The sequence below is a fragment of the Pituophis catenifer genome, unplaced genomic scaffold (assembly GCF_029215685.1).
Source record: "Pituophis catenifer annectens isolate HBS135680 unplaced genomic scaffold, rPitCat1.0.hap2 SCAF_2, whole genome shotgun sequence".
Lineage (NCBI taxonomy): Eukaryota > Metazoa > Chordata > Lepidosauria > Squamata > Colubridae > Pituophis > Pituophis catenifer.
Genome location: NW_027256882.1, coordinates 88,991,427 through 89,003,649, shown reverse-complemented (window position 1 = coordinate 89,003,649; position 12,223 = coordinate 88,991,427). Strand labels below are relative to the sequence as shown.

General features: G+C 41.7%; 1 protein-coding gene across 1 annotated transcript; it reads left to right on the top strand.

Moving 5' to 3' along the window:
- Positions 1-89: 89 nt before the first annotated feature.
- Positions 90-12,084, top strand: KIF20A (kinesin family member 20A). The gene is made up of 18 exons (XM_070933781.1): positions 90-236; positions 1,474-1,560; positions 1,865-1,984; positions 2,210-2,348; positions 2,442-2,629; positions 2,714-2,858; positions 3,864-4,067; positions 4,290-4,401; positions 4,581-4,652; positions 5,514-5,651; positions 5,866-6,037; positions 7,433-7,594; positions 7,810-7,949; positions 8,064-8,166; positions 9,064-9,259; positions 9,696-9,787; positions 10,343-10,480; positions 11,509-12,084. The coding sequence occupies exons 1-18, from the start codon at positions 90-92 to the stop codon at positions 11,839-11,841; spliced, it is 2,688 nt and encodes an 895-aa protein (XP_070789882.1). The 3' UTR covers positions 11,842-12,084.
- Positions 12,085-12,223: the final 139 nt, after the last annotated feature.

Here is a 12,223-nt window from a genome sequence, read left to right as displayed (position 1 = left end):
ATTCTAAGCTGTGTTTAGAAATAGTCAAGAGCCTGCAGGAATGCCTATGCTTCCTTTTGCTGCTCTTACAGGAAGAGCACTTGGCTGTCATGGCCCAGGGAATTGCCTCCCCGGTTGGATTGTTTTCTGATGAAGAAGCTGGTATCTCTCCTGTCCTGGAATCCACCGCAGCAGAATGTGGACTGCGGCGAGCTCTTTTGCCAGATTTCTCTGCCATCTCTGCAGATCAAGAGCAGGTAACATTAAGGAGGACAGGAGATATGAAGAGGAGTTAGAGGCTGGGCTGGGGGTCTCCTCTCTACCAAATGCTGAAATAACTTAATTTTTATTGTTAGTCCCCTGGGATCAGGGCAAGAATTCCAAATTCAGTTCTGCTGGTCTGCTGTAAGATTATCAGGAATTTAATATTGCTATAATAGATTCGTAGACTTCCAATCCTATTTGCATGCTTTCACAAAGCTTCAGGTTGATGAACCTGAATGGCATTGAGCCATTAGTAAAGCAGGCCAAGCTTTCCCATGTGGGAAGACCTTTGTTTCTAGAATTTCTGATAATGTGAAAATAAAGAGACACAAATTTCTCTCTTGCCTAGTAGCCTAGTATAGTTTGTGCAATATGATTTTTGGTTTACTTTTTTGATAGTCTCTAATGTTTCTATTAGACATGGTTAAAGAATTAGTTTTGGATCAATACACGATGTTTGGTTTTGCTCAATGCTCATTATTTCTTAGAACTAGCAACTTACTATATGGCTTTATTCAGACAGTCAGCTCATACATTCATGTAACATGGGAAGAATAAGGAAGTACACCCTCCCCTTTCACCTGTCTTCTCACCAGACATGTGATCTAAATAGAACTGATGTAACATGCTCCAGAACTCTACAAACTGTGAGGGTTTTTTCCTTCAGTTTAGATTCAAAGTGGAGGAGCAGGCAATGGGGGTGGGTGGGCTGGCTTCTTATGCTAGAGCCATACTCTATAAAGTAACCAGGGCAATGATGAGTACACCATTGCATTTGATTTACATGTATTTAATTAAAATGAAATGTGGTAAATATGGTAACATCCACATGTAATTCTTGTAACAACTTATGCTTTCAGTTACATTAATCATCAGTTTGGGAGCAAGTTTTGCAGCAAATTTGTGGCTATGCCCAAGGCCTTTTCAAGCCCTGAGCAGCTGAATTCCTTTTGCAATGCATCCCTATTTTAAATCTAACAACTTTTATGCTCCCTAATTTCTTCCTGCTTCTGAATTATTTCCTATAACTGCTGTGCAGCCTCTCCATGTTTATCTTGTTCCAGTTTACAATACAGGACTATAGTATCCTTGGGTTGCTGGGGAGAGGAGGAAGGGTTAGGGTTGTTGGCTTCTATTTTTAATATGGTAGAATGTTAGTGTGTAAATCAGATTGATACTAGTTCTGTTTTGCCAGACTGGTAATGGAATAACAACCTGTAACTTCTATAGACTGTTTTCAGAGACAATGGAAAGGTGAAGGTGTATGCAAGAGTGCGCCCACTGAAGCCCACAGAAATCGAGAAGCATGAGGATCAGGTGAGTACCTGAAACAGAGTAGGAGCCCTCAATTAGTATAGGAGAACTTTGATAGGCCAATTTCTTTGCTTGCCTATTGGGCTCACTTGAAATTGGTTTGCAGAGTTTTATATGCAAAAGAGCACAGGGGTGCTAGAATACAGATAGCCCTCAACTTACAACTTAGTTCAAACAACAGCACTGAAAAAAGTGACTTTGATAGATTGGCTGGATATAAATATTTAAAATTAAGAATGCCCGCTGAAAGGTGGTTTGCTGTTATGGCAGATGGTTTTAGATACTGAATGCTAACTATACTTCTTAGGGCTGTGTCTGCATCGAAAATGCTGATGCTCTTCTTCTCAAAGCACCCAGAGATTCCTTTACAATGAGAAACACTGAGCGAGGAATTGGCCAGGCAGTGCACAAATTCACCTTCAGCCAGGTATGCTTTTTTCATTTAATGTGATGGTGCTCATTCTTCTTGGACCTCTACTGAAACCAATAGAGATTGTGGTGTTTGAAACTCTTTTCGCAGGATTCCTGCAAGGAGATTAGAGAATTCATGGAGAAACAGGGATTAATTCCTGATAATTTGATGTAATTAACCATACATCTAGAGTAATCGTACTCTGTATGATGACATTAATCCTTAGTATTTGATGTTCAGATCTTTGGACCAGAGATAGGCCAGAAAGCATTCTTTGACGCAACGATGAAGGAAGTGGTGAAGGATGTCCTCAATGGGCAGAACTGGCTTGTTTATACCTATGGAGTCACGAATTCAGGGAAGACTTATACAATCCAAGGTAAGCAGTGCATGGTGTATAATGTTCCAGATAACCTCTGCTTAATAGAGGTCCTTTGACTTGACTATTTGCTTCTTTGACCTTGGCTTGCAGGAGATGGTACTAACAGAGGGATCCTGCCCCGTTCCCTAGCCATCATATTCAAAAGTATTGGGACACGGTTGTACCGAGCCACAGACCTGAAACCTTTCCTATCAAACATAGTAAATTGGCTGGACAGCAAACAGAGTCATCAAGAGGAAGCCAAGAAGCAGGCTCTGATCTATGGTGGGACAAAGGAGGTAAGTGCCTCAAAGCCCTTAAGGATAAGGAAGAGGATGAGCTGGTCAAAATCCCTGCTATAATTCTTCCTTTTGGATTGGCAGGAGGTGCTCTGTAGTTCTTTGCGCAAAAGTCACAGAACAGGATCCCAATCACAAGCACCCACAAGTGGCAGTATTGACAGTGGCATTGGTGGACTCTCCTCTGTTTGCCAGTCGACAAACCAGACAAACTGGAGCCAGCTGGAAGGTACGCACTGTCCTGAACCTTGGTTCTGGGGCAATTTTATTTTCTGTAGAATTGAAAAGCTAAGCACTATAGGCACCTCAAAACTAAGAATAATAAAGTCTTCAGCACTAAGAAATGCAGTAAAAAGACATTATGAAAAAATTGAATTCAAGGGAAGCATTTGAATCAGAAGAATATCCATAAGCCTATTGTAAAAGAGCCTTAACCAAAGGTGGGGATCAAAATATGTTTAAATTACATTTCACAGAAAAGGACTGGGATTATGCAATCGTTGGTTTTTCTGTAGTGCAATTTAAACTGCCCCTTCAAATATCTTCTGGTTTAACAATTACTGGACAATGAAACATCTCTTGTTGCTAACTGTGTAAGCTTTGTAAAGTAGAAGGTATACAGGTAGTCTTCAACTTAGGACCACAATTGAGCCCAAAATTTATGTTGTTAAGTGAGATGTTTGTTAAGTGAACTTTGCCCCATTTTACAACCTTTCTTGCTACAGTTGAGAAGTAAGTCACCGCAGTTAGTAAGTTAGTAACACAGTTGTTAAGTGTATCTGGCTTCCCCATTGCCCATTGATTTAGCTTGTCAGAATGTTGCCTAGGGTTAGAGTTATGTCCTTGGGACACTGCCAAGCATCTGAATTTTAATGTCATGATCATGGGGATGCTACAAAGGTCATAAATGTGAAAAATGATCATATGTCACTTTTTTCAGTGCCGTTGTAACTGACCGGTCACTGAATGAACTATTGTAAGTCGACTACCTGCAATGTATAATGAAACTAAAATTTCACTTGGCGCTCAGAAATATATGAGAAACTTAGTCTGAAAAGAAAACATTGTTTTCTGCTTTAAGAGTAAGGAAACATTAGTGAATGTATGGAAGCTGGGATTATTGGGAACAATCACTATGCACTTTGGTTTTACTTTCAGAAAATCCATGTTAATTGGGTCTGCTACGAATTGCTACAATCACTGATAACTTTTTTTGTTTTGCTTTCATTGATAGAGATAGGAACTGACAAGATTGACCCACAAGATTGTGTTTCATTTGTGACTCAAGAGGATGTGCAATTTTCTATCTGGGTCTCCTTCTTTGAGATCTACAATGAGTTGATTTATGACTTGCTGGAGACCCCTGCATCTGCCCCAAACCGCAAGAGGCCCCCACTGCGGCTGTGTGAGGATCATACTGGAAATACATATGTTAAAGGTACAGCCCAGCCTTCTCACCCAGTATATAAATTGGACTAAACATGTAGAATAATTAATCCAGCTGATCAGTCATCTAATAAGCCATATTTTGAGTGGCTTGAAGCAGTGTAAGAAGACACAGTCCCCTTATTGAGGTGTGATGTTTTCCCTGGTGATTCCTAGGTAAATTTGGAGTCTAATTCCTGCTATTTCAGTTCCCTGACTCATCTTTGTTTTGTAGACCTGAACTGGGTCAATGTGCAAAATGCTGAAGAGGCCTGGAAACTGCTGAAATTAGGCCGGAGAAATCAAAGTTTTGCCAGCACCCACATGAATGAGAATTCTAGCCGCAGGTCTGTCCTATTCCTCACTTTGGTGACAGAGGGAGTGTTGGGATTCTGAATGATTAGTAAAGTATGTTCTCTGTACAAAAAATATAATTTGCCCAGGTTTGGGAAATATGAGAATAAATGAGCTTAATCATTTGAACTGGTTTATTTTCTAAAAATGGTTCTTCTCTTGCTCTCTGTAGCCACAGCATCTTCTCCATCCGAATTCTACACCTTCAGGAAAGGAGCAGTAAAACGATCTCAAAGATCAGCGAGTAAGGGGAAACTTTCTTACTGAAGGCCTGAAGGGAATGGGAAAGACAGCTTTGTTTTGACAACTACACAGGGAAAGCTGCCCTGTGTAGTTTTGACATGTGTTTGTCAGAATGACAACTTTGGGTTGCTGTAAAATGTTCAGTCTTGTGTCTAACCTGAAATGAAAAAGACTTTTTCCTGTATGGAGCAAAGCAACCTAAAATATACTGCTCAAAAAAATAAAGGGAACACAAGCAGAAGACATCCGAGATCTGAATGAATGAAATAGCCTTATTAAACACTTTGTTCTTTACATACGGTAGTTTATACACTACTCAAATAACTAAAGGGAACACAAAACTACTGTATGTAACGAACAAAGTATTTAATAAGGCTATTTCATTCATTCAGATCTCAGTTGTCTTCTGCTTGTGTTCCCTTTATTTTTTTGAGCAGTGTAGTAATAGCAATAGCACTTAGACTTGTATACCGCTTTGCAGTGGTTTTACAGCCCTCTCTAAGTGGTTTTACAGAGTCAGCCTATTGCCCCCAACAATCTGGGCCCTCATTTTACGGACCTCGGAAGGATGGAAGGCTGAGTCAACCTTGAACCTGGTGAGATCCGATCTGCCAAATTACAGGCAGCCGGCAGTCAGCAGAAGTAGCCTGCAGTACTGCATTCTAATCACTATGCCACTGTGGCTCCTAAAATTACAGAAATAAAGAGTAAAACTATGATTGGACCTTGTCATGGATTCTCATGCTGATTGCCAGAATTTCTAACCTCAAGTCAGAACCTGATTTTGGGTGGTGGTGGGGGAACTACACTGAGAGGTGGGAAACCAGGCTCTGCATCAAATACTCCTCTTTCTCTTCACCAGGCTGTCACTGTGTGACCTTGCTGGCTCAGAACGCTGCAAAGAACAGAGAACGGGGGACCGTATGAAAGAAGCCAATAACATCAATACCTCCTTGCACACGCTGGGGCGATGTCTCACAATCTTGCGCCACAATCAGACCAAGTAAGTTAAAGGAATTTCTACTTTTAGCATTCACTGATAAGTCTATAGCTTTGTCTGGCTCTTCTGGTATTAAGTCCAATCTGGTTGAAGATACTGATGAACGTGTATACAGTTTCCTAGGTTAAGATGAGGATGAGGATGTGTGGGGGGTAGGCTTCACATTTTGTATTAGCATTTCCAGAGCACAAATCCTCTTCTTCTCTCTCTCTTTAAACAGGTCAAAGCAGAATGTGGTGCCTTTCCGGGATAGCAAACTAACCCGTGTATTCCAAGGCTTTTTCACAGGACATGGGCAGTCCTGTATGATTGTCAATATCAACCCATGTGCTTCATCATATGATGAGACCCTCCATGTGGCTAAGTTCTCTGCCATTGCCAGCCAGGTAAGAAAAAGGAATATTGGAGTTCATTTGGGTAGTTTTTGAATTCTTTACTGAATAGAAAACAGATAGGATAGAATAGGATAGTTCACTGCAATATTATTAGTACTGTTAACTGTGACTACCTGGCCAATTACTAGTCTAATTACTAGAATGTCCTTCCTCCTACCTATGCTGTCAACACAGAAGTTATGGAGCAAGAATTTTTTTTCCTGTAGTGATCATCTCCCTGTATTTGCAGGACTAGAACAAATTTGGATATTCTTTCCTGTGGACTCTGCTTGCTCTCGAGAGCATGTGGGTCCCATTGGTTTCACCCATCACTCATGACAAGGACTTTGTGAAGCAAACAAATTATGTTTGAGCAATTTATTCTGATCTTTGGGAGGCCAGTAATAAATTTTTAGCTACACCCTTATCAGTTGCAAAGGTACAGCGCTTCAACCTTTGCTTTCCAACCAGGGAGCGGTGGCAACAAAAGTATTCAATGTTGACTGGCTAAAAGTCCTACTGTACACCTTCTCTCATGCCATTAACCCCCTGGGGTTCTACTAAACTGTGGACTTGATAGTGACAAGCCCACTCCAGGGAGCACTGAAGGACATTCTACTCCATATACTACAACTTCTATAACTCCGTTCTGAGCCTGTCATTGCTGGATTTTTGAAAGGTTGCTACTTGGTTTTAATCCGTTCCCTGTGGCTTGGGTAGCTTGTGATCTGCTGCTTCCTTTGAATGTACTATTCTCCCCTTTATTTTTTTACTGTGATAGGGTATCTGAATAAATGAGACTGCTAATTGTGTGAGGGAGACTCTATAAAAGACCCAAAAGTTACTTATTTATAACTGGTTTTTCCAGTGGTTCTCTGGGCAGTCCTACTGTCAACCTTCTCTTATATTACTGTTGCATGTAAGATTGGAGTTCTAGGGCTGCTTCAGTGGTCTCAAGGAACTGAGGGAAAAGGAAAGAGCTGTCTTTCACATGCATATATACTGCAGGGGTGGGCAATTGTGGCTCTTTTACAACCTGTGGACTTCAACTCCCAGAATTCCTGAGACAGCTTGGCTATAGTGGCAGTTCCCAACAAAAATCTCCTGCTTTAGAAGATTTTCAGTGTGGGTCAATGTGGAGGCACACAATCTATGTGTGTATAGCCACAATTTCAAGCAACCTATTCTTTATGCAGATGCTTTAAGATGGTGTTCTATGTGGTGGGTTTTTGTTTTGTTTTTTTCACAAGTTGCTTCCTCCTGAGGGTAAACATCAGGGCCATTTTGTCCTGGAAGCCTTTTTCAAAAACATAAAGTATTCTGCTCAGAGTAGCCCTGGCATAAGGTGGAAGGAAATGAGTGCCATTGTTTTTTTAACTGTTGATAGTATAATTTGGTCTCTTACAGCTTATCCAGGTTCCTACAAAGGTGGGGCTTTTGTCTATCCATTCACTCGTCAAGGAACACAGCATTCAAACTAGTAATGCCTCTGTGTCTGTTTTGGATGAAGAAACAGAATCTGATGAAGACAGCGAAGATGAAATAGATGTGGCTGCATATGATAAGGAGGTAAGAGATTGATCTTTCCTTATTGAATGGAGAAGTTTTCAGAGCTACTCAATTGGACATCTCTGGGGCTTTAGAATCCTTCAGCTTTTGAGCATCTGATTTAAGCATTGATCACTACTTTTAAATCAGGTGGTTGGGGGTGTGATGCATTCTGATGGCTGCCCCATTGAACCTGAATCACCATGTTCTTTGTATTTTCCCATCCCAAAATCCAGGATCTTGTGCATATAGTTGAAGCTGTGCAACAGCTTCTGCTGAAGGAACGTCGGGAGAAGCTTCAGCTGGAGGTGCGTCTCCGTGATGAAATCTGCAATGAGATGATGACACACCTACAACAGAGAGATCAGTGGAGCAGGTACTTTTGTGGCCACCTGTACTTTATAGGAAACCTCTGTGATTGATCCTTGGCTTTCTATCCACCCATCTTACAGTGTCATCTTCCTTTTTCCTTCTTCTATGTCTACTGTAGTGACCATATGGATTCCCAAAAGGAGTTGTTAGAGGAGCTTTATGAAGACAAACTGAATAATCTGAAGGTGTTACTGACAGACTACTATCTGGAGGAAATTGAGGTAGGAAAAAGAGGTAGACGATGTACTGGGGTTTTCTGGAGACAGGGACTATATCATCTTCCACAAACAAAGAAGTGGCAGTTTAGAGAAGAAATGTTCTTTTAACTTTAATATATTTGTAGTGTGGTGTGGAGAGACCTACCATCAATCTTCTGGTAATTGATGCCTGTCTGCCTCCCTCCCTCCTTCCATTCTGACTCCAAAGCTTGTGGGCATTAAAATTGTCTAAATTTTGGTGGGCTTGTGCCACATGAAGCTCCTTAGAAAAAAGCTCTGTTGCAACTGCTTAGCTGACTCCAGGTGAAACTTGAATGTCAAGTTTGGCCCAATCTCTTCTCCAAAACTGATGTTCCTTTAAGAGTTGGTAGCTATTTGGTTATTTCCTGCTGAGTTAGGTTAGGAACCTGCTGGTAAAATAGCCTTGAGCTGCTTGACAACTTGGCAATCTTACAATCCCAGTCAATAAATAAAATGCTGACTATTCCTAACAACAAAGAAAGCAGATACATGCTTCTATAATGGAAATTCTTTGCTAGTGGAAGATTCTTACATGTGTGATAATTTGCCTTGATCTTGGAGGGCAATCATTTGGGAGGAGGGCTCAACTGGGAAATCAGTCTGTTAAACACAAGAGAGCAAGGTCTAATCATCCCATGCCTTTGAGTTTTATCTAGCCTTTCCCAGCGAAAGCTAGCAGAATAGGGAGATGTCCGCAGAACACACACAGAACAATAAGATAACTTGTTTGAACTCTACAAGTGTGGGTCTGGTTGTTCGTCCCTGATACTTAAGAGTGACACATTTTTATAGGAACCTTGGGGGAGGTACCTCCTTGGTTCCACAGCTCTTTTCCCTCCATTTCCTTAGTTAAAGCATCTTATTTATTTTTTTCTTCAGAATCGGGATGACAAGATCAAAGAGCTGGAAGTTGCCTTGCAGGAGGCAAAACAAGAAAATTCCAAAGCAGACAAGAGACAAGATATGGAAGAACCTTGTCGTAGATCCACACGAATCACATCTATGCAGCAAGAATTGCAGGAGGTGAAATATACACTAGAGAAGTGCCAGGCAGAGCTGAGTACATCTACCAAAGGTGAGGCCCTCTTCTTGTCATTTCACATGGAGATCAGACCATATATCTGGAGAAAGGCAAAGTGCCTTAATTATTGTAGTGTTGTGAAAATTGATGTACATCTGCCCAGTGTTAAATTATCCCCTGTCCTGTGTTACTTAGTCCTCTTAATTGTGTCCTGTGACTCTAGTGGCTTTCCTTTGAGTAAGAAGCCCATCACCGCATAGGTATATGATAGCTTTAAAAACAGAAATAATTATTTTCATCATCACCTCTAATCTCCTCTCATCTAATTTCAGCGAGTCTGCTTTATTTTGTGGAAAAGAAGCAAGAGAGATTTGATCTTTCTCAGGGAACATCTCTATCTTTCTGGTCTTGATTTGGAAGCCACCATGTTCATTAGCAATTCATTTGCTAGGCTTAATTTCTTCTTGCACTTGGCCCTGTTTTCCTACAGAACTGCTTAAGTATCGAAAAATGTTGGAGCCTCCACCTTCAGCAAGGCCCATTGCTGCTGATTTAGACCGGAAACTAGGAGAAGGTCAAAAGGTAACTTTAACAGAGGGAGGAAAAGCTTGCTAAAGAAAATTAGTTTTTTTCTTTTGGATGTTGCTGACCAAGGTAGTTCTTGAGTTACAACAGTACCTGAGAGTGGGATTGCTGTCATTAAGTGATGCAGTAATAAAATGAAATGTCATGTGACCACATCACTTACCAATAGTAATCCTGGCAGTGGGAGCGACTTACAAGAGCGACTTGTGACCTTCCCTTCTGGATTCCCCATTGACTTGTATTCTGGGAAGCCACACAGAAAGTTGCAAGTGACAATCACGTGACTGCAGCTCACCGTGACGTTGAAGTCACAAACTGGATGCCTGAGTGACTGTGAAGGCATTCAGTTTTGTGGGCCAGTTGTAAACCCCTTTTGTTCAGTTGTACGACTGTAATTTTAAATGATCGCTGAATGATTGGTCCTAGCTCAAGGACTACCTGTATTCTTTCTAGCTCCTCTTCTCCGCTGGTGGGAAGCTTGCCCTTTATAATCAAAGCTTTCTGCTCTCGTCTTTCTCTACTTGGTTATGTGACTCTTCCTTGCTCTCTCAGAACGTGAGGATGCTACGTTCAGAGCTGCTGAATCTTGGTGAGCTGTTCCAGTCAGCCGAAAGAGCATGTTGTCACCGCACAAGTGCTGGGAAACTCCGCGAAGCCCTCAATAAGTGTGACAGTATCCTGGTCAAGCAGGTATGGAAAGGCCTGTTGAATCTAGCTACTTTGTGAGGCTTTTTTTGGATTACGCTTCGTTTTTATAGGCTGCTTTTATCCTTTGCTGAAAGCCTTATACCAGTGTTTCTCAACTTCGGCCAGGCAAAGATGTACGGACTTCTACTCCCAGAATTCCCTAGCTGGCCTTGCCAGCTGGGGAATTCTGGGAGTTGAAGTCCGCACATCTTCGCCTGGCCGAGGTTGAGAAACACTGCCTTATAGCAGGGGTGGGCAAATGTGGCCCTTTTACAACCTGTGGACTTCAACTCCCAGAATTCCTGAGCCAGCTTGGCTGTCTCAGGAATTCTGGGAGTTGAAGTCCACAGGTTGTAAAAGGGCCACATTTGCCCACCCCTGCCTTATAGCATAAGCAAATTGCAAAATGTAATCCCTCGGTATAAAGAAAATGTAAAAGCAGTGAAGCAGAGGCAGCAGCCCAATAAATTAGATTTTCTTTTAATTGGTGGGGGGGCTGGGGAATGCTTTTACCAAGTACAGTACTAAAGAGAAAAACTCTGTGAGAAGACAGGACTGCCACAAGCCCTTATTTATTTGCTACTCAATGCATTTTGGCATGAAAAACTTTGGGGAATAGACAGGAAGTCAGCCATGCTGGGAAGGTCGCTGCAAAAGGAGCGAGAGGGCGGACAAAATTCTTCCCTGCTGAAACAAAGGGTCACATGGTAAATCGTGTACTTTGTTTGCGACTCGTCCTTTTTAGTACCTGCTGCACCTCCCAGAAACAATTAACACCGAGTACCAAGGTATCACTGTAACACTTTGCATTCCAAACCCAAAGTCAATCAACAGATCTTATGGAGATGAGGCTGTTTATTCATGCAGTTTTGAGCAGGTCTCTGGCTGATCAAAATGGTGCTAGTTAGCCTGGAAGAGGCACAAATTAGTGTGTCACTTTCAGTTCATAGAGCTAGGAGGCAGCTGGATTGTCAGGACCACTGGTCTGGATAAATCACTATCACCATCTTTTGGCTGGATGTTCTTTCTAGGACCAGACCTTGGCTGAACTTCAGAATAACATGATACTGGTGAAGCTGGATATGCGGAGGAAAGCTGCCTGTATTGCAGAGCAATATCAGACTGTACAGAAGCTCCAGGCTGCAGCACACGTGGCGGCACCTGCTTCTATGAAAAAACGCTTCTCTGCAAATAATGAAAACTTGCAGCCCAAGAGTCAGCCTCCCATCAAGAAGCCATTCTTGCACAACTTCCTCACTCGGACAGTGGCTCAGCCTGCAGCGACGGAGAGCCCTTATACTCGCATCTTACGTGCCCGAGGAACTCCAGAGTTTAAACCAATGCCCTTTAGCAAAAAATACTGAATGCTTTGAACCCAGGCCTTGTCAGGCAGGGCAGCCAATTAGTGCCTTTACCATCAGTGAGTTGGCTCCACATACAGGAAAGCTTTAAGAGTTTAAAAGAGGATTGTGACCAAGTGCCTTAAACAGGTCGGCCTCAAGTACAATTACCTTTGGATCCAATTAATGTATATATACTAAATATACTATATTTAGTGACATACGGCCTGAGGGGTTTTTTTTAAACACCTTTGGCTTCCCAAAGATGATTATGCATGTTTTTTCTTCCAGGCCAGCTGCTATTTCAGTGGTTATGTAACCTAGATTTATGTTATGTCTGTTTTATTTTTGTTTTAAAAAAATGTTACACAGCATGCAGAACCACATATATTTTTATCTATGTTAA

Excerpts from the sequence above, each read along its gene's own strand:
- KIF20A (XM_070933781.1), top strand. The coding sequence starts at position 90 with ATGGCCCAGGGAATTGCCTCCCCGGTTGGATTGTTTTCTGATGAAGAA. Across the intron at positions 8,167-9,063 it reads ACTATCTGGAGGAAATTGAG|AATCGGGATGACAAGATCAA; the intron begins GTAGGAAAAAGA and ends TTTTTTCTTCAG. Across the intron at positions 9,260-9,695 it reads GCTGAGTACATCTACCAAAG|AACTGCTTAAGTATCGAAAA; the intron begins GTGAGGCCCTCT and ends GTTTTCCTACAG.